This window comes from Notolabrus celidotus, chromosome 14 (assembly GCF_009762535.1).
Source record: "Notolabrus celidotus isolate fNotCel1 chromosome 14, fNotCel1.pri, whole genome shotgun sequence".
Classification (NCBI taxonomy): Eukaryota; Metazoa; Chordata; class Actinopteri; order Labriformes; family Labridae; genus Notolabrus; species Notolabrus celidotus.
In genome coordinates, this window is record NC_048285.1 from 28,012,358 (window position 1) to 28,039,800 (window position 27,443).

Genomic DNA, 27,443 nt, shown 5'->3' on the forward strand with positions numbered 1-27,443 from the left:
AATCAAATGTTTGGTTCTGATACGGTCTCATCTTTCTCCTCAGCTTCCCCTAGAGTCTCCATTTCACCCGTCACTGTGCATTCTGTAGAAGTTGACATGCCCTGGACCAGACCCCAGGTGGATCCCCATGCTGGTGGAGCAGAGGCCATGGACCACTACAACATAGAGGACCACCACTACGAAGGCTCCCTGTTCCCCACCTCCACCCTCATCCCTGTCACTGTCATCTGCATCCTCATCTTCATCATTGGGGTGACCGGGAACACCATGACCATCCTCATCATCCAGCACTTCAAGGACATGAAGACCACCACCAACCTCTACCTCTCCAGCATGGCTGTGTCTGACCTCATCATCTTCCTCTGCTTGCCCTTTGACCTCTACCGCCTGTGGAAGTACGTGCCCTGGCTGTTTGGGGAGGCGGTGTGTCGCTTCTATCACTACATCTTCGAAGGCTGCACATCGGCCACCATCCTTCACATCACGGCCCTGAGCATTGAGCGCTACCTGGCCATCAGCTTCCCTCTCAGGAGCAAGGTGCTGGTGACCAGACGCAGGGTCCAGTACATCATCATCGCCTTGTGGGGCTTCGCTCTGGTGTCTGCAGCTCCTACTCTCTTCCTGGTAGGGGTAGAGTATGACAACGACACACACCCGGACTACAATACAGGGCAATGCAAGCACACCAACTATGCCATCAGCTCTGGACAGCTGCACATCATGCTCTGGGTGTCCACTACCTACTTTTTCTGCCCCATGCTCTGCCTCATCTTCCTGTACGGGTCCATTGGGTGCAAGTTGTGGAAAAGCAAGATTGATCTGCAAGGCCCCTGTGCTCTGGCCCGAGAAAGATCACACAGGCAAACAGTAAAGATCCTGGGTGAGTGGCGTGTTATATTCATTTTTCCTAGAGGATTTTTCTGCATTTGCTCTTTTGTTTTCACATAAACTAAAAGAAAGGGATTCGTACTCTATTCAAATCATGAAGTTAAATCCAGCTCCCTGTGAGTGTTTCCTCAGGGCTTTGTGCCGTTTTATCCTGGAAGTCTGGGGAAGAGAAAGCTTCTGTGTTCATGTTGATATCTGCCGGTAAATTACTCTGCTGTGTCTGAAGCCAATCACGTCCTGCCACTGCTCATTCTGATTGGTTTAATTCGCAGCTGTGGCACAGTTTGGCAGGAAACCCTGTTTTACAGTAAAGACCATGCATGGCAGTTCTGTATTAACCAAATATTTAATCATGGAGCATCCATTAGGGTATTAAAGCTGTTCATTAGCCGAGCACACATTGCACAGAGCTCATGTTGTCAGACTTGCTGCCATTTGTATCCACATTTGCTGAATCCTAAATTGGATTGTCATCAGAAACATCCATAAATCAGACCTAATGGAAATTTGCATGCTCCCACAGTCCTTTATAATCTCCTTCTGTCACACACATCTCACAAGTCTGTCAGTGTTTGCTGTTCCTGTACGACACAATCAGTTCTGTGCACTCTCTGAGTCCACAATGTAGGTGTCCAATCTAAAGCTGTTATATGGCCCAGATGTTCCTCTCTTTTAATTATTGAATTGACATTTATTATCCTCCCTGAATTACTGCTTCCATCAGACGAATTGATGGTGTTTTTATCTGCAGGGGCCCTTTAATCGATATCAGTGACTCAGTCGTTACCTCAACAGGCACTAAAAATCCCCTTGTTATAAGAAAACTCAACCTTTCTCCTGTTTCTGATCAGTGATATGTTTTCTTCATACCTTCTCTGTTACGTATATGCTCTCATTAGCTCTGGTACTTGCCTGCTGTGAAAGTGTGACTTTATTGTTGAAGCCAATTATAGGCTACTGTCACAAGAGAGGTAATGGAAGTGTGTTTGTGCGTGGGCTTAAAGGGAAGTTCTTTGGTCGTAAATTGCTGCTGGTTCGTTGATAAATGTCAAGTGTGGCCACAGACCGTAGATCACAGGTTACTTAAAGAGCTTGAAAAGCAACATTTTAATCAGTCTCTTATTATAAAAGAGCCCCGCATGACTATAATGTTATCTGGCAGTGTTATAAAGATAACTCAGGTTATTCCCAAAGTGAGATTTTTCATAGACGTGTATTGATCTTCACACTGGATTAAATGAACAGGGCTCTGTCATCAATTTGAAAGGAACACTTTGGATCAGACTAGGGGGTCCAGCTCATCCAACAGACACTTGATTAGTTGGAGCCGAACACTCATTGTTGGATTCCTCTAGGTCACCTTTCCCATTTGCTCTGTGGTCCAGTTCTGATACCACTGTAAGCCCTTTCAGCAGTGGACAGTAGTCAGCCAGGACACCCAGACTGGTCTGCAGTCTGAAACAAACTGTGATACACTGTGTGCTCTGACACCTTTCCATCAGAACCAGCATTCACAAACTACTGGAGCTCAGTAGTTCTTCTGTTGGATCACACGGGCCAGCCTTCACTCCCACTTGCATCAGTGGGGAGTGAAAATGGCACTTTCATGGCTTCCCATGAAAGAGCCACAGGCTTACTGGTTTCCCTTCCTTGGACCTCTTAGGGTACTGACCACTGCAGACCAAGAGCTGCAGTTCTGGAGATGCTCTGATCCAGTGTCTGGCCATCCCAGTTTGGTCCTTGGCAAAGTCGCTTCCATCATTACATTTGGGGTGGCAGTAGCTCAGCCCATAGGGGCTTGGCTTGGCCGATCCGAGTCCCAGCATGGACGAAATTTGGCAAGTGGACTGGTGGCTAGAGAGGTGCTGGTTCACTTGCCAAGGTGCCCTTGAGCAAGGCACCGAACCCCCAACTGCTCAGGGTGCGCTGGTCGATGGCAGCATCCTCACTCTGACATCTCTCCCTAAGTGCATGTCCACTGCCTGTTTGTGCATAAAATTGCATGTACACCAAACTGTGCATGTAGCATGACCAAAAAATAACACAAGTGGAAAAATGTAATTCCCCCCAGGGATTAATAAAGCATGTTTCTTTCTTTCTTTCATTTTTCCTGCTTCCAAAACATCCACTTCAAGGAGAAAAGAATCACTTGCTTGCTACTCTGTTTTTCTGTCTCTGTTCTTTTGAGAAGCACTTTAGGCTGCAAGCGTGAATTTATGAAAAGGTGCTATATAAATAAAAATGAGTTGAGAGTTGAGTAACATCCAATGCACTTACTGTAAAGAGGTTATCAATGACATTTACTTCACTTGTCAGTGGTTATAATGTTATGGCTGATTGGTGTTATATTTTATACAATTTATAAAATTTGAAGTACACATAATATAATGTGGGTTTAATTCATTAGAAGTTCATACAAATGTGCATTTATGGCCCTACATGGGTTTGTGAGTCATGCTATTTCCTGGAACAAGTGAATTTTCTTTGTATCCCCTTTCAAATAAATCTCATCCCCCTCCTCCTGATCTCATTTCTCCCTCAGTGGTGGTGGTGCTGGCCTTTATCATCTGCTGGCTGCCTTACCACATTGGCAGGAACCTCTTTGCGCAGGTGGATGACTACGACACAGCTATGCTGAGTCAGAACTTCAACATGGCCTCCATGGTGCTCTGCTACCTCAGCGCCTCCATCAACCCTGTCGTGTACAACCTCATGTCTCGGAAGTACCGGGCTGCAGCCAAACGCCTCTTCCTGCTGCACCAGCGACCCAGACAAGCCCAGAGACAACTCTGCCACATCTCCACCCTGAATGAAAGCCTGACAGGGGTCTGAGAGACCACATAAATGATCTTACAGGCTTTCTTGTCTCACCAAGGAACAAGTTTGATATTGCTAGTCTTCTTTTAAGCTCAGAAGCTGCAGCTGAAGAAGAAACATGCTGGAGATGAGGAGAGGACTGCTTGGTCTGTTTTATATTTGAAGTTGGAAGAAGAGATGTACAGCATGCAATGCAAAATCAGATTCCCTATAAATCAGTTAAAACAAAGGGCACGAGGTTTTTCAAACATGTCTCAGTTAAATGACTTTGACAAGAAAACAGGAATACGAAAAACATCAGTTATCTGCTTCAGTTCAACCTCATGCAGAAGGATGTCTGTTGTGTTCACTTCTTGCTTGATGTCAGTGTGTTTTGAACACATGCAACATTTCAGTCAAAAAATAATCATCCACCACAGACCTAATTAATAAGCAATCCCACTTTGTTAATGACAGATGGTGTTTGTCACAGTTGAAATGACTGCTCATTTCTAATATTTAATTGTGTCTCAGCTTCTCATGTAAGATTGAATTTGTTAAATGTATGGTGAACAATTGTTATCACGCTGTTTGTTGGATGTTCTCATTAATCAAGAAAATCAAAACAAGTAAACCCATTAGCAGTGGGCCATTAGCTGTTCAGACCTGTGTGTGTTTGTGTGTGTGTGTGTGTAGGTGTGTGTGTGTGTGTGTGTGTGTGAATGTTGGCAGGGCCTTGTACCATCTCTCCTGTGACTGGATGGAACATAAACTTGATAAAAGCAGATTAGTAAGATTACTATGAAAATGGGGGCAGTTGTTGTCTGTGTGGGAAACAGAGGCCACCTGAGCCTTAAGGTTCTGGGGCTGCGTACGTGCCGACCATCACATGTAATCTGACGCTGATATTACATTACCTGGACTCTGAGTTAGATTTATGCTGGCAGCCAATGTCCCTGCATCACCATATTCAAAGTAATGGCTGCTCTAAGTGCATTTCAAAGAGGAATAAAGATATTAGGTTGTCAGCAGCGGCAGAGCTTATTGCTTTTATTGCCTCCACTTGCATAATCTTGACACCATTGTGCAAATCTGCTTTGATGTTGCATTTCAGATTAGAAATTGTTCACTTTTGTGTCCCATGCACTCTGGGAAGAAAAGTTAATGTCAGAGTTATGTATTTTTAACCTGAACAATGTCTAATCCAAAAATAAACCCAGAGTTTTCCAGGGTCTGTCTACCATAAATCTTGTCCTTTAAAAAGAACTGTCATGATTTGGCCCATGAATCATAGGGCCTTGGTTTGCACAAATACAAAGAGACAAAGTCGCGCTGGGCTGACTCATCCTCATGACACTTTTCTTTTTTTTTTTTTACCAAGCCATTCATCTCTGCCAGAGGAGCTGAAGCAGCGGGGAAAAGATTATATACCTCAAACCATTCTGCCATCACCTGGGGAGAGATCAGCAAGCTGCATGACTCCTCTGTTGGTTATTTTCTTTACTGATAATAAAGAGAGTGTCTGCGAGTGGCTCGTCCGGCCAGAGCTGTCATCACCTCCCTCAGGCCTTTTTCACACCACCTCAAATTGTTCAGGTTTAGAAATAAACAGTTTGTTTGTTTTGGCCCCACTCCTCAGGCTAAGACTCCTCCTCCGTCAGCACTGACAAACAAACCGCACACACCTCTCGAGGTTTTGTAACTGGCTGGCAGTCATTTGTGTGAATAATAGAAAGAGCTCTTAAAACAAATAAAATGTGATGACTTGTTCCCAGAAAGATTTCAAAACTTAATGTCCTGACCTAAAAGGCTACTTTTTCAAAACTGTCATATAATCAAACAATGATTTTATATTACTGAAGCTTCTGTAGCTGTTTACCATGCAATCAGCTTTCCCTTCACCTCAAGGCTCCTTGTAAAAGGTCCTAATGCCTGTTGTTAAGCAACTAAGATAAAAACATATTTTTAGAATCAATGCACTAAACACAATTGAACTGATTTGCAGGCAGGATGCTGTTACTGCTTTGCTCCTCTTTTTAACACGTGGAGAAGGTTTTATGATTGAGTTATGAAGAAATATGACGACTTAACAGATGAAAAGATAATTAAATTCAATCTACAAACAAGAAAAGCTCTTATGGATTTTACTGAACACATGTACACACATCTTTCTTATTAATGTCACGCTGTTCTGCTTTGTCATATTTTTGTTATTTGGATTCATCTCCAAAGATGACATGCTGCAATCTAAATTTATCTTCTATAGGAAATGACACATCTCCTGCACAGGTCATTTCAATGTAATGGTGTTTTCCACCAGAAGGGGGAGCTAGAGGATACTACTGTCAGCAGAGACTTAATGTGTGCATGAATGAGGAAGGCAAATTACAGTTAGTCAAATATTTCAGGCACTGACTTGTCAATGTTTATTTTTTTTTTTGTCTTTTGGTCCAAAACTTCTGAATTCTCCTATTTATCCCACTAAGACATCTTATCACCTTCCCTTTGAAGCTCATTTCCACAAGTTATCAGCCACACATGTTACTTCCTGTTTTGCTCCCTGTGGCTGCTGGTCCATGCATGCAGCCACAGGAAGCTGAGCCAACATAGAGGATGTTTAGGAGGATGTTTAGGAAATCCTTCTAGAAAGTTTGCAGGGGTTCACAAATTTCCCCCTTGGTTTCCTATGTATCCATGCCATCTGGTGCCATGCATTCTCCTCCCCAGTTTCATATTCATCAACCTTCAGAATTCAAGGTGCAATCATAAAAGCCTGAATGTTTATTCTAGTTTCTATCACAGAGAGTGAAACGTGTCTGTGCTAACTCACTCTGCACTGTTGTTGTCTCGTAAGACAAGACAACCATCATAAATTTTCCTTTGCCTGTTAGAATCCAGCTGGCAGTCTTAAAGTGCTTCCAAATGTCTTTTAATGACAGCAGTAATGATAGTAATAATGATAATAAGCCTGATTTATAATGAACTAATCAACTTGTCCTCTAATGCTCTAAGGAAACAGCTTCCATTGTTTAATGAACCTGTTTACACGCGGAGTCAATGCCCTGTTTCTTTCGACAGTTTAAAGGAGTTCACTGCAGTTTGGAGGCTAGGTGTTAGTCACACTGAGGGAACAAGGTTAACTCTTTGAAAACCAGGAACAAAACAGATCATAGCTTTCTTTTTGCTACTTCTCAAGTAAACAGAAATGTAAGTGATACACAGAAATAATCAGTTTTTCATTTGTCCAGATTCAGCAGTACATTGATTTTACAGAGGGAATCAGTGATGTTATTTCCCTCCACAATTACTGTAAACTCATAAACGTAATGTTTAATAATGTGCGGTCAGTAAACCAGCAGGAAACAGCCTCTCCTGCAGATGTGTGGTGTGCTGTTGGTGAGTTAGAAAGCTGTCCATTAGATAGCTGCTCTACACTCTCACACCACATAGCCTACCACATGATGGACTGACTCGCCTTCCTCCTGGCATCAACTCAGGACAGCAGAGTTACTCCCACATCTTTCAACCTCATATGAGAATGTAAATCCAGAAACTGGACTTAAAGGAAAACAAAATGTAAGACTCACTAGCTGTAAGAAGTGTGAACTCACATCAAAGCAAAAAACTGATGCAAGATGCAAAATGCAAAATGCAGTGCATTCAGGGGAGGACGAGGAAATATGTGGTGAGGTGTCAGCAAATTTACAATAATCCTAAACATGTTTTTTTTTTTTTAAGTTATATTTTTGGGGGGTTTTTGCCTCTATTCTATAGGACAGCTGAAGAGAGACAGGAAATGTGGGGAGTAGAGAGCGGGGAAAGACATGCAGGAAATGGTCACTGCCAGGAATCGAACCGGCGACCCCTGCAACGAGGACTGTAGCCTCTGTATGTGGGGCGCTTAGACCACTTGGCCAAAAGCACCCCTAATCCTAAATATGTTTAACTATTTAGAGTTAGGCCAACTTCAAATCTTTAAACCACTGCAAAAACTGTGAGTCATTATTCAACAAGAAACTTTTTAACCAATTTTAAGCACAGCTATTTTATCGTCTCTGTCTTCAATATTATATTAAATCAAACGTTTGGTTATTTACAACTACAAAACGTCAACATTTGACCTTTAAAGGTACAGTTGGTAGGAATGGGGTAAAAAAAATATTCTTTTTTTCTGCTGGGTTTGGAAAAAAAGTCATAATACCCATCGGTACTCATCAGTAATTGAAGTAATTTGGCCAAATCTCTGTGTTTTCCAATGCCTTTGTATCAAGCAATGTTATTATTCCCCTCTGTTCCCATTATCACGAACCAATCAGAGCTACTGTTTGACCCTCTGTCCTGATTGGTCGAGCAGCGGCCCCTACTAGGTTGTCCTGAATGACTTCCTCATATAGAAGTAGGGGAAATCTGGTGGGGTGGGGTAGTGTTGACATTCAAAATCTCTCTCCAAACTGATGTTAATATCACAAATACCAACAGCATTATATACAATATAGAAACAAAGTATGGTCTAGACCTGCACTTTAAGTCCAGTGTCTTAAAATAACTCTGATTATGACTGGGATATTTTATTTTAATAAAGGTGTATGTGTTGTGGGTAGAGGACCAGGTGAATGGTCTCAATCTAATTAATGTCTTAAAGAAAGCACAATTGCGCATTCCTCACACAGCTGATGTCCCAAAACATTGCCTTCAAAATGAAACATTTTTTCAAACTAAAGGCTTAAAATGTCGATTCAAAGGGTTTATGTATGCGTCCCTCACATTTGTCCTTTATTTTGAAAGTCTTTAGCAGATGTAGAATTTTTCACCCCAACAACTTGACAGCGCTCTGGGAGTCAGCTGCGCGTAAAAGTTGTCCACTCCTCCCTCATGAGTGTGATTTGGCTCCAGATATAAACACAGAGCTCCTCTCTGTGCCTGCCGAGCTCCTCAGTCTCCTCTCCACCAGCAGACAGTCTGCTCCAAGAGGCCGAACACAGAAAAAAAAAGCACGAGGGGACGATCTCTGGCACATTCCCCAGGATGGAGGTAACGATTATGTGACTCTGAGCCTAGTTTGCTGCTGGAGTTTGTACTTTCAGGGCTACTTTAGCAGATGTTTTTAAGATGAATGTGGTTTTGTGCAGCCATGTGTGTGGTTGGGATTGAAGCATTACATCATAGAAGCTCATTTAATGACTTTATAGTAAGCTTCTTTTAAAGTCTGTGTCATCAATATTTGCTGTTTGTGGAAGAGGCTCTGGCTTGGCTTTGTGACCAATACTGGATAATGCATTTGCATCACTGCAAATATATGGAGTAACCCTTACCCTAATGCATGTGTAGTTGTGTGAACTCCTCACCAAACAATCTCATAATGTGCTTTAAAGATTGTGCAACTTAACTTTTATTATTTTGTAGGCCTCAAACTGTTACAAGTTTTATGTGAACTTTTATAGAACAGCTAAAAATTATATTCTTCCAAAGTCATTTCAAACTTTCTGAAAGGATAAATATGCTTCTCTTTCCTGAGGGTGTTGATCTTTAATTAACTTGCATACACATACACACACACACACAAACACACTACAACACGTAGATTCCCCAAAAGCAGGAGGGTTTTGCCTCCGGCACATCTTTGACTGAGTATGTTTGAGCTTCAGGCTGCTGCAGTTTCAAGCAGACTTGTGGTGAGGACTTCATAACAAGTAAGCAAAGAGTAAGAGGAAGGAAACCCAGCTGACAGAACATCTGTCATCAGCAAATGTTTGCATGTCTGATGTATGCCTGGAGTAAATGCTACTCATTGATCTCTTCAAATATGACCTTTTATTTTTGCTTTTAAGCCAATTTTTTTTTTTTTTAACCAGTAACTTCCCACCCATCGTGGCTTCAGCTGACGAGCTGTGGTTTCTCTTCTCAAAGACCAAACTTGTCTTTTACTTGCTCTGAAGCTAAAAATGAAAAAAGTGTGCTTCTTCACAGTACATCAGGCTTTTCCAGGGCATGTCACACATGTTTTTCCTGCAGGGTTTGCTTGCAGGTTTGTGGTCTCCTCCCTGAAAACATGCTGTTCCCTCAGACTTTTAGGAAGAGAAACGCCCATTTTCCCCCCACAGCATGTGAGGAACAACATTAGGTATCCACAAAAATACTCTTATATACTTACATAGCTCAACTTTTGGACTTAGCTATGCTTTTGGTCTGCTCAGTTTTAAATGTAGTGCTTATTTTTCTTTCACAGCCGTCATAGCTGAGAGTAAGAGCCACAACTGTAGTTTTCACTAAAAGCTCTTAGAATAAATGTCACGTTTAATCTGAAATCAATAGATTTTCTCAGCTCATACCTTTAATCCAAAACCATTTTCTGTACATGCTTTAGGTGAAATGTTACACTTCCATCACAGTGAGGTGATTTCAATTTTTAAACTTGAATTAATACCTGTGGACATCTGACTGAGTCTAGTCAGGTTCATGTGTTTGATGTTTCAGGCATTTCACTCAGTCATGTGTCAGAAGTTTCCTTCAAAGTCACATTGGTTTGCCCCCATTGATGATGATGCACGATGAAATGCTTTTTGAGTATTGCAACATCAGTTGAATAAATGAAATGGAATTTTTCTGCTGGTTTTGGAGGGGTATTTTTTGCTGCTTTTTCTGAGAAATTTTGAATTTATCTCTGAAAGGTTGATACGTCACTTCCTTGTTGCTGAGCACTCATACCAGTAAACCAGTGTACAGATCAGCTGAGAGGGATGGGACATTTTGGACTGCTCAGTTTGAGTTTGATAGATGACACTTTGCCTCAAGCACCTGCAAACCAGTGTAAACTATCCTGAAACTCACTGTCATTTAAACTGCTGTAGCTTAGTCCTTCGGTGACACCACATACTAGTTTTAACTCCTCTGTGTGTTTCCAGCTTTAGAAAGAGTTCTTCATGTTTGCAAACATTGACTTACATCAGCAGCCCCAAGAAAGCCTTTAGAGGAGATTAGCACATGGAAAGTCTGAAGTTTTTTCTTTCCCTCTGTGGAACATGTAGACTAACTGGATTTTTGTTTTGCACTCATGTGCGTATGTGTGCATACGCCTGAGGACTTGTACTATATGTGTTTGCTGGGTTTTTGGGGTAAGGGTGGGGGTGGGGTTTCCTTTGATGGAAAAACAACACGACAGCTAGAGGAGTGAGTATTTTGGATTGCTTTGCCAAGCATATGGTGTGCACATTTATTATGTAATCATTGTTAAGTTAAAGAGACCAATGACAGAGGAACTCAGTCTGTGCCAGCCAGACGTTTCCCAAAGAGTTGGTGTTTTTCCCCTTTTTCTTCGCCACATTATGTCATTCAAATAGTGTCACACTTATTATTATGAACCAAGACTTCCACTCTTATACTACCGCCAATATTTGTACTGCAGTCACAACCCGTAGAACCACTAGAAGAGGAGATTGTCGAGCATCTTTTCACACTTGATGACAAGGAGTTAAGAGATCCACTGGTTTTATGCTCAGAACGCTCCTGACATAAACACATAGATGCTGTCAGAGGTGTTTGCTGTGGTCGTATATCATAGGATGAATGTTTCACTCTGTTCTGAACATATACTGGACACCTAAGTGACCATGAGGCTCAGTGGAATGTGAAACATCAGCATCAAGGAAAGCCTTTGAAGCTTTAGCCCCGTTCTCTGAGTTACGGTGGTCGTTATGGTTTGATCCCTGTTCAGATCGCTTTGCAAGGTGTGTAAGCTGATTTTACAGCTTCTAAAATTCATTACAGTCCTATGACTTACAGGCTTTTGAGTCACGATAAGATGAGGTGCTGGATGAAGAGCACATATCTATGATAGGACAAGCCAGCGGAGTCTCATGTGACTGAGAAATAATCTGTTTTCACTGAGTCTTCCTACGTCTTTCCTGAATTAAAAAAAAATCCCTTCAAACAACAACTGCTGTGTTGTTTTTTTCAAATGTTGTCTACCCCAAAAATGCTCTCTCTAAAACCACACAGAACTATACTACTCCAAACTGCAGAAGCAGCAAGAAAACAGAGGAAAGCTGCAGAAGTGTAGAGAATTTGCAGTCTTCATGTTTGTCACTGTCGTTGCTTCATTTTTATTAGACCTTTTATTTTACCAGGTCAATCAATCAATCTTTATTTGTATAGCGCCAAATCACAACAAACGTTATCTCAAGACGCTTTTACAAACATAGGAGGTCTAGACCACTCTATGTCAAATTATGAACAGAGACCCAACTTCAAGACAGGGTAAGACTCAGTCTGACCCCACCTTAATCCATCATGAGCATTGCACATCGCAGTATTTAGCTAGTTACAGTGGTGAGGAAAAACTTCCTTTTAACAGGCAGAAACCTCAGGCAGAACCAGACTCATGTTAGACAGCCATCATGCCTCAACCGAGTTGGGTCTGGAAAGACAGATAGAGGGGAGTAAGAGAGAGAAGTGATAGTGATGAGATGAGTCGTAGAAGCTGTTGCCGCTGGAGTCCAGCACGTCCGTATCAGCTGGAGTCCAGATCGTCCGTATCAGCTGGAGTCCAGCACATCCGTATCAGCTGGAGTCCAGCACGTCTGCAGCAGGAGGACGTCTACGGCAGCTCAGAGGAATCTACGAGACAATGGAGCTCAGGGACTCCAGAAAGGTCTATGGTTAGTAACTTTAATAGGAGAGGCAGAGTTAAAGTAAGTGATGAGGGGGTTGGGGGGAAGGGGGTGAGCTAGGATCCCAGTGTGTCAGTGTGCCAGTTCCCCCGGCAGTCTAGGCCTATAGCAGCATGACAAAAGCTGGTCCAAGCCTGATCCAGCTCTAACTATAAGCTTTGTCAAAAAGGAAAGTTTGAAGCCTACTCTTAAAAGTAGAGAGGGTGTCTGCCTCCCGGACCCTGACTGGTAGATGATTCCAAAGGAGAGGGGCCTGATAACTGAAGGTTCTACCTCCCATACTACTTTTAGAGATTTTAGGTACAACTAGCAAGCCTGCATGTTGGGAGCGTAGAGTTCTAGAGGGGTAATAGGGCACTATGAGCTCTTTAAGACACGAGGGTGCCTGATTTTTTAGGTAAAAATGTTTGAGAACCAGTTCTCATTTACAAACATGACCTGACCAAGAGGCACCAACAGGAACACATACAGACATATCAACATAAATAGATCTGTGTCCATGTGTCAGATCTCAGATGCATGCTATGAAAGAGTGATATGGGTGTCCATGTTTATTGATGTATGGAGGTGTGTGTGTGTCAGAAAAGTGGAATGCACTTGTTAAAGTTCAGGTGAAAAAGACCTACAGGTCATCTGAACCAGTTTCATGACATTTGAAGTATGACCATTAAAGGTTTTAAAGCTGAGAAAATGTGTTGGTAGTCTTAGTGTTGAAGAGAATTTAACATTTTTGAGTCTAAGTGAAAAGTCAAACTTGTAACTTTGATGCAGTTTTGCAGTGCTGTGTAGCCTGAAGGCGCTGACCTATAGAACCGGCTCTGACAGGCTCTGACTTACAGGAGATGTATTCACTTTATTTTCTGAGAATGTGCACGGACTTGCTGACTGAGGTATTTACATAGTTTGCAGCAGTTGTAAAGTCCCTTTAAGTTAACCTAATATTTCACTTTAAACTTCATATTGGTTGTGTTATGTGTAAAGGTTTTACTCTCTGATTTGCTACCCACACTTATATCTTGTAGGTAGTTGTGTGTCAGATATTTGCACCTTTACGACCAATGAAACGGTTCATAAAGCTTTAATCGCTGAAGTCCCTCAGCTGATTTGTAGCTGCAGAGGGGCTGTAGTTGTTGTTGTTCTTAAACAGTGTCAATATTTGCTGACATTCTAGGCCCTTTGCACAAAGTGTGTTTTTCCTGTTGTGTGTTTGCTATCAGGGATGAGGTTTTGACATGCTCCGTCCCCCTGAGTATCAGTCTGAAGCAGTGTGTGGGTCAGAGAGATATGTGGGGTGGGAACCACAGAGGAGATAATGAGGAGGACACTGGGATCTGTTAAAGGACAAAAACAAACCAAATGCTTTTTGGACTTTTAAGGAAGAAGAAGCAGCATGAACGTTTACATGCAGGCAGACTCAGTGAAATTCTGTCGCAACTGAAAGGTGAATCCAGCTGACCACACAACCTCTGTTCCACTTTGTTTATTTCAGACTGGTTTTTGGATCTAAGACAAAACTAGTGCCAGGGAGTGCATGTAATTGACATCATAGCTGGCTCGGTTGAAACGGGTAAAAGAGGCACACTGAGAGGCCTGAAGGTGCAAATCTAAAACAACCATTTAGTATAAATCAGAGATAGGTGCAGACAGATTTTGAAAACTAAATGACTCATGAGAGGAAGTAAAAAGTCCCCAAAACAAAATACATATGACTTCATAACTTACAATCTAAATCTCCTAACAGAACATGTTCACCCATACACATTGCATACTGCCTGCAACCCCTTAAACCTCCCTCCCCTAAATCTGGCATCCAGCCATGCTCTTTATTTCCTTTTTTGGCAGAAAGGAGTGCAAACATGATAAGTACTGCAAGCTGCATGTACAACCCTCTATCACCGCTCCCTCTGTCTGTTATTCTCCTCTATCCCTCTTTCCAGACCCAACTCGGTCGAGGCAGATGGCTGTCTAACATGAGTCTGGTTCTGCTCGAGGTTTCTGCCTGTTTAAAGGGAAGTTTTTCCTAGCCGCTGTAACTAGCTAAATACTGTGAGGTGCAATGCTCATGATGGATTAAGGCATGGTAAGACTAAGTCTTACCCTGCCTTGGTGTTGGGTCTCTGTTCATAATTTGACATAGAGTGGTCTAGACCTCCTATATTTGTAAAAGCATCTTGAGATAATGTTTGTTATGATTTGGGATTGATTGATGATTGAACCCTAGTTCCTAAAGAGTTGAAATGCTGTGTATAATGTTGATAAAAACAAACCATCGAAACCTTATACCAAATTAAAATAGTGCAGAGAAAGAATATCAGATGTTGACATTTTAATTGTGTAATGAAAAAGATATGCTCATTTTAAATTTGGTGCCAGCAACATGAGACAGAGGACTGATAAAGTTGTGTATGGCTCACCTCTCTGGGAGACTGCAAGTAAAAAGTTAAACTAAATTGTGAGGGATTTCATCATCTAAGGCATGTAAGATGAATATAATGCATAAATAGAGGCCAAGCACTGTGGCTCTGGGTCTTTGTGAGACATACACACTGTTTAAATGTGGAAGATGCAGGACGTCACTAAATGAAGTCATCCCATGTCTGTGCCGTGCAGCTTCAGTGTTAACTGATCCAATGTCCAGATGGTTTTGTCTTCTTGATTGCTGCACCAGAGTGGATGAGGATACCAGAACACCACGTAAAATCCCCAACAGATGCCTGCACCAAAGCAGGCTTGCTCAGCCTCAAACATTTGGGGGGCCGTGAGCTGTTTACATTTTTTGATAACTTCTCTATTCACCATCTTCCTCTAACCCTGCTTCTTGTTGCACAACAGTTCAGGTTTATCTTAAGCAGACCAAAGTAGTTCTCATGTTGAAATATCCACAAACTCGCCTGGCTCCATCATCTGCTCACTTATCATCATCATCATTTGTTTATCAAACTACAATTTAACACCATATCTAAAAAGCCTCTTTGGTTCTTGATGGATTTGTTATGCAGTTTCCCCATTGATATAAAAAAAAAAAACAAGTTTAAGTCCTGTTGGATTTCTTAGAATTAGATCTTAATGAACAGTTTCAGCTCTTAGGTCATCTTGATGTACCTTACCTCTACCTGTAAAGCTTATAGTTATACTTGATTGTATCACCCCTCCCTGTAGTAGTCTATGTTTGCAGCACCTCCATGTTTCCTCTGATGCAAGGGAAGCAATAACTTCAAGATGAGAGAGTCAGTTTACCTCATCCCTCTGATTCAGGGTCCTCCAGTGTACTCTAACACATACACGTCACATACAACAACACACAAACACAGTGTCAGTGCAGGCATTGGAAAAGTGTGATATTCAAGTGAGGTCCAGTCCAAATCACATCATGTTTTCCTGGACTGGCATCAAGCGAGAAGGTGCCTGCCTGCTCTCACACCACTTAAGAAGTGTAGGCAGAAGGGAGCTGCTCACTGAGGTGGTTTTCCCCGATCACAGAACATGCTGACTCGTGAAAACAAAGTCTGCAGAATCGAACTGAAGCCGTTTGAGGGAGCTTATTGAACAAGATCTGTCTGAACAGCTGTGCTCTAATGTGTTTTATTTATCAAAGATCAGTTCTGTTAGGGCTCACAAGAGAGAGAGAGCTTATGAGGATTCAGAGTTAAAGCACAGTCAGAGAGGGGTTAAAGATCCTGAGCCAGACATCATCTTCATCAGCTCTGTGGTAGATTACATGGCCTGCTGCTCTCTGACCGCCGCTGTTATGTCAAGCAGATATGTTAGATTTACTGAGACTGATATCATGTGCTCCTTTTCCCCCTGCCTCTGGAAATAAGAGTCACAGGAACAGACAATAGTAAGCTTTGTGTGATATGTTTATCTCCGTGTTCTCCCTCTTCATCTGCTGGTCATACAGTAAGCCTCGTGTTTCCATCCATAGCCTGGAAATTAAGACGCTGGTTAGGATTAACCTTTACTTATCCTCTCACGGCTCACCAAGGTTTATCAACTTTTCCTGCAACACTCTGCTTCACATTCACCATCAAAACGGTCTGCTATCGAGGCATTGCTGTATCGGCTGTGTTGGTGGTCTTGTTTTGATTTGCATGTTGGTAGACAGAATTTTTCCAAGCAGTGTGATTCATCAGAACATTCAAAGTTAAGATTGTGATTGGCATAGAGTCGGAAAGAAGCATGCACTGCTCTCTGCCTCTGTTTCATTTTTGATACCACCACTGCAGGATAATTGAAGTCAAAAGTTTTCTGGTTGTGCTCTTGAGAGTGAAGGGCAGGGCGCACGGTCAAGGATAAGCATCTGAGAAACTTCCAAAACATCAGGTCTTGGGTGTTCCCAGGATGGAGTGATTAGCACCCAAAAAAACTGGTCCAAAAAGAGACAACTTCCGAACCAGGGACAGAGACATGGGGGCCAACGCCTCAATGATTTCTAGGAATGATTTCAAACCACACATGGACTGTTTTCTGCAGGGTTATGCTCTTGCCATTCTGCAAAAATTGTTTCTGCAAAAAAACAATGGTTCATGAAACATGAAGAGTTTGAGGTGTTGACTCAGACCCCAAATCTCCCATATCTGATTCTGACCAAGCATCTGCGGGCTTTGCTGGAACAACAAGGCCCCCACCTTGCAACTTAAGGGATCTCCTGCTAACTTCTTAGAGCCAAATACTACAAAACACCTTCAGAGATCTCGTGGAGTCTTTGGCTCAATGACCCTGACTGGTTTTAGCATCTACACAATATCAGGAAGGCAGTTTTCATAATTTGGCTGACTGGTGTATTTTCCACATTGTGATCACCTGACTAGGAAGTTCTTTTTCTGAATTGTATTAACCCTTTATATAACCACCGTGCCTGTGAATGTTCTACATGCATAAGCAGTTTTTTTTAATCATGATGTCTCAACTGAAGAGCATCAAGTCTGATTTGTATTTGCAACTGTAAAATTGAGTGACATCTGAAGGAGCTTTTTCCAGGGAAGTCTGCATTCACAAATAACTTGTGTCTTTTTTAGAATCAACCCAGGCCTATATTCGGAAAAAACGTTAATCACATGTGTAAGGCGCTGCTTTAAGATGTTTTCTTTCATACTTTCTGTGTTTACACATGCTCAATTGCGCTGTATGCGAGATTACAGTGCCTTTCAGATGTGGTTCAGCATATCCAGGGACGCTCTCTCTGAGGAGCTGAGGGGTTACAGAGCAAAGCTATGATCCATGCTGCTCACACAGCTCTGGGGCTTTTTCCCAGGCCTATAGCCCCAGAAATAGTTTGCCCTCCTCTCTCCTGCAGTGAACCAAAGTTTCCCACTCTTCCACAGAGCTTGGGGTCCCAGCTGAGTTAACTATGCACAGTACTGATAACCAAGTGAAGCCCTTTTATGGCTCAATGAACGTCTCTTATATCAGAGAAACAGTAAGAGAAATAATCTGAGTTTAACTGGAAGAAAAAATGCCCTTTTGCACAAACTTATAAACCATTAAATTGTTACATAAGGAGTATTTTCAAGGTATCTGACCTTATGAAGTTTATGATGTGTTTAAAGAAGCTGATATGTGCTCCATGAAAGGTTCCAGTGGCAGATAATACATAAAAATTAAAAAGCTCATGACAAACTATACCTTTAGAATCCTCTGAGTTTCATATTCCAGTGCCATTTAGATTTTCAACATGAGTAAAACTGAATGTATTTCTGCAAAAACTTCATGAATGAAATTGTGTTTTAAGTCAGAGAGGTATTTGTGTTGGGTCTGACATTGTTTTCATTCCACATGAAGAAGCTCATTTCAGATAAGGGCTTACTGCGAAAAGGCGCACAAATGGATATGAATGGATGTGACTGACATTTTCAAAAACTATAAAGTTGATGAATAGTTTAAGCTGCAGAAACATTTACAGTCTTTATTTCGCTCTCATGTTTGATATACAGTAAGTCACATCTGCAAGTCACTCTCTGTTGTTGCCAAAATAAAATAGAATTCAACTGTAAATCGCAGAGATGCAGTAAAAGTGCATAATTTACATCAGGGGTACCCAAAGTGTGGGTCGGGACCCACTGGGGGGTCGCGAGATACAAATAGGGGGTCCTCAGATGTCTTCCAGAAGTTTTTTTTTTATTATTATTTGTCTAAAAATAGTACATTTTACCCATTAAAGTAAAAATTATCAACAAAAATAGTAGCTAAACTTGAAATAAAATCTTGAAAATAGAAAATGTAATGAGTTTTCTGCCTTCATTTGTTGCCTGATGACTCCTAAGTTCAGGATTAGTGAACAGTTAATAATCAAAAGCATCAGAAGCAGTAGGTTAATTCCTAACAGCACAGGAAACACAGACACATGCTCATATAGGTAGGCTAATTTTCTGAAGACTAGCTAAATGAAGCCACGTTGAATCACCTTGAGGGTCAGTAGGGGTCGCGAGTCTTTGGCACCTATATTTGGGGGTCGCAGGAACCCCTGATTTACATCATACTATTCCCAAAAATAAACTTTCACAACTAAATGTTGTCAGGAGTAGAAAACAGTAACTCCGACTGTATATTTCAGGAGTTTATTTGACATTGTTGCCACTTGTTGGACAAAAGAAAACCCAAAGGTGGGATTTTCTTTACCCAAAACATCAGAGCAGCTATTTAAAAATGAACAAAGCCCCAACTTCCTTCACTGTGCTGTTGTGATTACAGTTTTGCTCTGAAGGAGGCATTTGATTTTGAAGGACAGGAAAGTGTTAAACAAATAGAGGTTATAAAAGAAATGTAGTGGAGGGTGTGTGTGGTCCCTGATGATTACTATTTATCATGGATGAGAAAAATAGAACTCAGGAAAAGGGGCTGAGATGAGGATTTGGACACAGATGCAGCACAGGGGCAGAATTACCGCGGTGCTGTGGGGCTTGCTGATGCTGTAATACGTTTTGGGTGGAGGGAGCAAGGTGGTGAGGTCATATGAGAACAAAGGAAAGGAGAAAATAAAGAGTGTGATTAAAATGTGGAATTCGTATAACAGCGAAGCCTGCAGAATCCAGTGTTTCCAGGGGTTACAGCTTAAACAGTGCAGACAGGGAGGGGAACTGAAAGTGCATACCCAGGAAATGTGACAGATCTGACCGCTGTGAGGAGAGACATGAGTTTTTTAGCGGTCAATAAAAGTAGAAGAGACAGAGAGGAGCATCAAAAGCAGTAAGTGCATGATTCAAAACATTAGAGCATATGTCTAGTCCTGGCACAGTTGTAAACAAACACCTCGGAACAATCAGGGTCCAAATACGTAGCACTAAACTGACTTGGTCCTGAAAAACTGTGTAACACTTACATGTTGTATTCAAGACTTTCTTTCTTGCACATTCCAGCCAGCTGCCATCAGCCAACTTATCACTTAGGCCACAGATACGTGAAGTCAGTTAATAGTCATGAAAGAGCACCGCTGAAGAGGGAAGTGTAGCAATCAGCCTGGGAATAGTGGGAGAGACTGAAAGAAGAGAGGCCAAAGAGTGATAACAGTGTGAGGCTGCAAGGACAGGTCCCTAATGTCACATGCTGCAGAGTGATGTTAAACAGCTGTGGAGAGAGAGAGAGGGGCTCATTTCCTGCTTCACAAAATACTCAATAAGCAGAGATAAGTTCCTCCCAGGACAGCGTCGGACACATTACACTGGTGGATTTGTTTTCTTTTGTTTGCTTACTCTCTCTTCCTGACATGTTTCTCGACCCATCTGCATTTTCCTGTTGAGAAGGAGGAAGTGAAATGTGTTCCTTATCTTAGAACAACTCCTTGTTGACTCATTCTCAATGATTACATATTGTTATTAAAGCTGTCTGTGTCTTGTAAGTCCCTGCCCTAGAGTACAGCTTTTGTGGCTCTCATTTCACATCTTGTTCACATCATGATCATGTGCAACAATTTCCCCAGACTGTTGTTCAGATAAAGTGTTTGACAGTTGTTTGACTGATGCCCTCTCTTTTACAGAAGGATTCTCCATCCAAGCCCTCTGTGGCTGAGCTTGCTGGAAGGTTCAAAGGTCATATTTTGCCAATGCCCACTTCAAATGATGAGGTACTTTTTATATGTTATAAGTGACAATAAACAATGATCAGCCATAACATTATGACCACTGGAAAGTGAAGTGAATAACATTGGTTATGTCTTTACAATGGCACCTTTCAGTGTTTGGGATATGTTGGGCAACAAGTTTTGTCCAAGCGACAACCTCCTGTCTCAAAATATGAAGCCTGTGCAGAAGTGTTATAAACTGCAATTCATTGAGCGTCCACTTGAGACTGGCTGCAGAAACACTGGACACCACATACACACCAATTCAAACAAGACGATCTTTGCAGCAGAAATAAACACGTTTACAGCCTGGTTCAAAAAACGGCTTCAATCTACGTAGCACATTTCTCTATCAGCACACACTGTACAGAGGGTGAATTTTTTCTAATGCAAATTAAGATAACAAGTTTGACTTGACTGACAGGCGGGAACACATAGCTGTTGGCTAGGAGGCTCAAACCCCGCCTCTTTACCTCACACTAAGTTTGGTTGAGTTCAGCATATCCAATTGGCTTCAAAACAGCGCTTCAGAAACAGATTGGTGACATCACAAATACTACATCCATTATTTATACAGTCTATGGTTTTGTCCCCATGTTGATGTGTTGGAAGCAGGAAAATTAAAGAGTAAGGATGTGGGTGACTCCAATGGGGGCTTTATTTTGATGGTAACAACTGAATCAGAGCATCTCCAAAACTGCAAACTTGTTGGGTGCTCCTGCTCTGTGCTACAGTACCAACCCAAAGAGTGATCCAAGGAAGGACAAAGGGTGAACCAGTGACAGAGTCAAGGGCGGCTAAGGCTCATTGATGCGCATGGGGTGAAGGTTGACCAGCGTGATCTAATCCAAGAGAAGAGCTTCTGAAGCTCAGATTACTGAAATAATTGATTCTGTGTCAGAACACAGTGCATCGCAGTTTGTTGTGTAGTGGCATAGCTACACAATATTAAGCAGGTGGTCATGATGTTATGGCTGATCTATTCATGTACAAAATATACAATACTGTGTGTTAAGGTTGCTAGAATATCAGTGCTTCCTTTCCTGTACATGTTTTGTTTTGATTAACACATGAACTGCTTTGTGATTCCACCTTTTCTTCCTCCTCTTGTTAGTTTCGAAGAAGACCTCCTTGTTCCCTAAAGTTGCACAATCAAAAAGAAGACAGTGGGGATTCAGATGTAAGTATTTTCTTGTTTCTTTGCTAACCCAGGTGCTACGAATCTACAACGATATACAAAGGTGGTCTCCAGAAGGCACATTTTGATGCTTGTTTTAATTGCCATCTCTGTTTCTCAACCTAGTAGACAGTGTACTTTTTAAAAAATCATCAATTTACCACTTTTCTCTTCAGTCTTAATCTAAAATTGGATGAGTTGTGATTGAAATGCTGTTATTCATCTAATGACTTGAAAGAAACAAAACCTGTTTGCATTTTGACCAATCAAATGGAAAAAGTGCAAAACATAGATTTTAACCAAGTTGTTGTATCCATTCAATCCCTTTACTGAAGTGTGCTTGAATGTCACATCATATAATAAACACAGTCTAAGTATCGATAATGAGCGTTAGTTTCTGCTGTTCTGTGATGTCTGTGAAAACTGTCTGCTCATGTCCTCTGCTCTGTTTCTTACAGAAAACTATTGTTACCCCAAATCCTTTTAAAATCAAGCTGAAGAACTCTGCTATCATTGAGAAACTTCAGGTAAATATATATGTCATTATTTCAATATTTCATAAAAAGGAAATAGGAAACATGAGGAAATGCTAACCCTACCGGAGATGCAGTATTGTGGGTTGATGTTGCAGTACAGAGTCTTGAGGAGTGCACAGTCCAGACATGTTTAAAGCATTACTGCCACCTACTGTTCAGTTGACACCGGTGCTTGAGCTGCATGTATGCAGGAAGAAAGAGGAAGGGCTTGTCCTGATGCCTCAATCGGCTCAGATTAACGAGCTAATAGGATCATGGGTCACTCAGCCTCTGGTGAGGCACTAACTTGCCACCATCGTTCCTTTAGTTAGCAATTTACTCGGTGGGCAGCAATGGGACAAAAAGGCTGCCGCTTCTCCCTTTTCCTCTTCTCACCTGTGCAGGTAGGAGTCTTTCCTCTGAACTTCACAGTGGTTGATAGGCTGACTTTGCCCTATCAGAGTAAACATTATAAGTGATTCAGTATGGAGAAAAACAAAGCAGTCATTTGAAAAATGAGGAAATGCGATTACATTAGCTATTTTATTGTAAAAATGCAAAGAAATAATCAAACCATATTTAAAAGGCAAGCCGAATAACAAACCATGTTATGAAAATCCGCCCTCATCATGGTGAGCAGGTGTCACTCTTAAGAGGGAATGTGAGGATGTTCCTCAAGCAGTGTGTTTTCAAAACAGGAACGTGACCTATGCAATCAGGCGCTCTCATGTGTTTACCAGTACAATACTCATCTTATGGTCTTTACAGGACATTTTGAAGCAAGGTTCAAAATGCTGTGGTGTGATTATCTTGACATACTCTCAGTATAAGTCAGTAGTTTTTACTAAATTTATGTGTTGTTTTATAGGACATGCTGCTGTTTATTGTAACATTTAAATGTATAATCTTTCCCACACTTGTGTTTCCTAAATGTATGTCTCACATTAAACATAATGTGGCTCACTGCTCTCTAACACAGTATCAGCTTTTCTGATTACCCAAGATAAATTTCCCTTCTGGTACACTAACATGCGTCATATCTGGTGGTATTAATTTTAAAAAGTGTTGTAAATGTAAAGCGTTGTTTGGCAGGTTGTATTGAACACAATGTCCTCAAGAGATTACCGTGTCCAGGCTTCAGGATCTTCCTTCCTTCCCCCCTACAGGCCAACCTTGCTCTATCCCCAACTTCTCTGCTGCCTTCACCTAAAAGTCCTGAAGTGAAGCTCCAACCTGCACCGTCGTCCCCTACCTTAACCTGCAGCCCGCTGAGCCCCAACCTGAGCCCCAACCTGAGCCCCAACCTGAGGCCCTCACATCAATCCAGCGAAGAGGAGGACCCCGTCAGCTTCAGCAACCCTCCTGAGGGAACTCCTCTGCCTAGCTTCAACAAGGTAAACACACAGACTCATGTAATACAACAAGATCTGAGCTGTTGTTGAAACATCTCCCGTTTTAATGCAGCTGGTCTGGATTTCTGGCTTTAAGTTGACCACCTCCCTTCGATGGAGTTATTTTAGTCTTGTTTTTATCATAGATCATCTGAGTCTTCAGCACATCACTTCTGTTTCATATGACTGTGCTTGTTTTAGCACAAACTCTGAGACATAAAATAACAAACATGGGCTGTTGTCACATTGAGGCCCCTTGAGCGTTTCCCACACTATTTGCCAAGTGAGCGGTGACGTCACAGCCGGACACATGGCACTGTCCCCGCTGACATGTTTCTCAGTGGGTGTCCTGCATCTTCTTTTTAAGCAGGCCTCAGATAAGCTCAAGCAACATGCCCCTGTAGTGCATGGACGCTGCTGCAAGGGGGATTGCCGTAATCCCCTTAGCCTAGTTAAGAGTCCCTAGGTGCCATTTGTGCACTTCCCTCACGCATGTGCAGATTAGACTGAGATAGCAAACAGGAACTATTCATTGAGACAAATTAATTGATATTGAATAAAATGTGTAGCTATTTTAAATGTCTAATAACTGTTGATTTCATGTTGGATCTTACTGTCTTTTTCCACAGACTCGTGCACGACTATCATTCAAGAGACGTCCACCTACGAGGCAGCACAGGAGGTCAGCAGGAGAGGAGGCGGGTCTCTTTGGAAGTGCTCTGTCCCCATGTGAACTGAACACACCAAGAGAAAATGGGGAGGACCTGGTTTTTAATAGCCCGGCAGAGGAAGACGAATACAGACAGCCAGCCAGTCCAAAAGAAGTCAAAGAGGACAGAGACTGTGAAAAGGTTGAAGATGAGGCAGCAAATGTCAGCGGGGATCTGGTGGAGGAGCACAAAACTAAACAAGCCCAGATCTCCGACACCGGTGAGGAGGAAGAGCAGCCAACAGAGCCTTACACCACCAAGCAGACAGAGAGCGATGTGAAGACAGAAGAGGGGCAGGAGGAGATGGAGGAGGATTCCAAGAAGCAAATGGTGGGCTGTCAGATGTGAATGTCTATTTGAGAGAGAGAATATATATAAAAAGGTATCTAGTGCTTTGACCAAGAGCACAAAAAATATGTCAGGAAAGTTTTGTAATGTCTTGGTACTGACTTTGTTTTCCTCCGTCACCCTCTTCCTGCTGTCAGTAGAACAGGTCAATGAACACTGGAGGGTTATCAGATGCAGCTGCTCTCTGCACATGAAAACGGCCATTACAGTTGATACTGTATGAATATCTGACAGAGGGAATCTATGTCATGCTGTCTGGAAAACCAGACTCTTGCTATTATGAGAAGTTGCATTTTCTTCCTTGCTGTGATTTGACACACGTCAAAGACTTTTTCTGAGAGTGTACTTTCATGTCAGAAATGTTATGTGCAGAGGCAAATTTACTATCTGACCTCAAATTAACAGATATTAAATGTTCTAACATCATAAACCACAATGGCTTTTGGTTGAAATTTTATAATTTGTTATGTTTTTGTTTTTTGACATTTGATGATCATGTTCATTTTTTCATATTCAGTACTTCTCTGCCTGTCTTTTATTTTGGATACTGCAAAATATTGAAATTATAGAGCTACTGTTGACTCAGGTCATCTGAAATGATGTAAATTGAAATTAAGAAAATAAACAGCCTCATTCTTATATAAGAATAAAGTTGACTGACCTAGGTATGGTGGAGTTTTTTGGTAGAAAGATTAAAATGAGTCAAAATGATAAAATAAAAGTCAGAATATATTTAATCTGGAATGCCTGTCAGTCATTACTGAGAGTTGAATTTAATCTCCTTAAATGACTGTTTGGTCAAAGCTTCAGTCAAATGAGGGCAGGACGGTAGGCATTATTGTTAGAGGTTATAAATAATGATGACTGTAAAGCCCTGATTGGAAAATCCTACAAATCTGTAGAACACTCACAGGGGTGACTTTGATTATTTGCTTTATTAGTTGCTTTTTTGGAGACTAACAGTCCCAAATGTTTTCAGCAAATCCAATAATTCCTACTTTTAATAAAACATGCCAACTTTTGTGTTCATTCCAGATCAGTGTGGCTCCTTAAACTCTCCACAAAAATTAGAAAGACATGAGATATGAGCACACTTGATACTGCTTACATCATTAACCCTTTAAAAGCTGATGCATTTCAATTGGGTTCAAGCTAAAAATGTTGCTGTTGGGATTATTACGGTTGTTGGTCTTTCATTCTTCTGTGTCTGAATGATGTGCATGTTGGGGGGTAAAGGTGCTCCAAAATATTCTTGACACTGCACGGGCAAAAGAAAAGATGACAATGTAAATATTTTATTGTTTTTACCAATGCCAATAAAATGTTGTTAAAAACTAAAGATTTAGTTCAACTGTGTGACTGGGGTGAGTTGCTGAATTTCCATATTTTATTGAAAAAACAGGAAGTTGTTCTCTAACATCTACAACTACAGCTCATACAGATGCAACGTTATGAATTGAATTATTATTTATAACCTTCAAGGATTCAAGGATTTAAGGTTTTTTATTGTCATACCAATACAAGCTGTCGCATGATATGGGACAAAATTTTGTTTCCCAGGTCCCGTATAAAGCCACAAAGAACACACAATTAAAGGAAGACATCAGTAATAAATATTAAAATATAAATACAAATATAAATATTGTGCATGGACTGATTGAGTTATTTATGTCCTAGTGCAATTGAATGTGCAAATGTACAGTGTGCAAGTTTTGACGTAGTCCATTTCATTGTAATGTACTAAAATCTCCTCATAGGGGCTTTAAATCCAGGCACCATCATCTGGTAAGAGTAGCAAAGCCTTGTCAGATTAACACATGTTGTGTGTTGTGTGTCCTCTTGCACCACATACTGGATACAGGACATGCCATTTAACTCTGCAGTGCCTTAACAATATGAATATTCAGATCTCTGTCGATCAGAAGACATACCACATGCTGCCTGCAGCTTTCCCTCAAATGTTTTTCACAAAGCTTCTAAAAAGATGAGGTTTAGCACAACCTATATCTAGTAATGTTGACTCATATCCATCACATCTACAAACATATATTATTAAGGGTATATCATGGACAGTTGTGATTGGTTACATCTACATTTAAGGCGGGAGAAGCTGTTTGTTAATTGAGATATCTATTTCTAATAGATCTTTATTTTATGAAGCACTTAATGTATTGATGTGGAAAATGATACAGACTGAAGAAGACCCAAGATTCAAGGTTTTTAGAGATATGCCCTAGAGTTAATGTTAAAACTGTCCTTTTAATCTATTCCTTCTCACCAGCTTGATCATTCCTATTTATTGTCACATTATTCCCCCTATGACTCTGCAAACCTCAGCAGAGAAATATTCAGCCACTGAAAAAACATTATGTGCATGCATGCCTTCATTATTTGCATGACATTAAAGGCATTTTAGCATAGGTGTGACATCCTACTTATTTACAATCATTTCTGTTTTCATATATGGTCTATGTCGACACCTGCTGGTGAACATGTAGAGTTTCAGTTAAAGCAATAATTGTCAAAAGAAACCCCCTGAAATACTCACTGTATTGTGTACTTCAAAATTAAGACAGAGTTTAACTGTGCTCTCATTACAAATAATGTCCATGTAATTACTTTATTTACAAGCCCAGATCGAGTATCTACTCTTAATAAGTAGCTTAGCTTAATTGTTTTTTACACAAACACCATTAAAAGCATGTGTGCCAACAGGTGTCACATGGATCAGGGATGAGAAGTGTAAATATGTGCACAATGCAAAACAGAGGTTTCTGGTTAATTCAATTGAGATTTATGATGGTGGATTCATTTTTATTATATAGGCTTATCACATTCATTAAAACAAAAACAAATAAATAAAACATGAGTTACATATAAAAAACAAACATAGAGA

General features: G+C 41.2%; 2 protein-coding genes across 2 annotated transcripts; both read left to right on the forward strand.

The window, feature by feature from the left end:
• The first annotated feature begins 56 nt into the window (after positions 1–56).
• On the forward strand, positions 57–3,795 carry mlnr (motilin receptor). The gene is made up of 2 exons (XM_034701484.1): positions 57–880; positions 3,431–3,795. Exons 1-2 carry the CDS (start codon positions 97–99, stop codon positions 3,718–3,720), a joined length of 1,074 nt encoding a protein of 357 aa, XP_034557375.1. The 5' UTR covers positions 57–96; the 3' UTR covers positions 3,721–3,795.
• A 4,720-nt stretch (positions 3,796–8,515) lies between these two features.
• zgc:153184 (uncharacterized protein LOC751652 homolog) lies at positions 8,516–25,898 on the forward strand. Its single transcript, XM_034701991.1, has 6 exons — positions 8,516–8,715; positions 20,323–20,409; positions 21,521–21,586; positions 22,042–22,110; positions 23,265–23,492; positions 24,119–25,898. The coding sequence occupies exons 1-6, from the start codon at positions 8,710–8,712 to the stop codon at positions 24,545–24,547; spliced, it is 885 nt and encodes a 294-aa protein (XP_034557882.1). The 5' UTR covers positions 8,516–8,709; the 3' UTR covers positions 24,548–25,898.
• Positions 25,899–27,443: the final 1,545 nt, after the last annotated feature.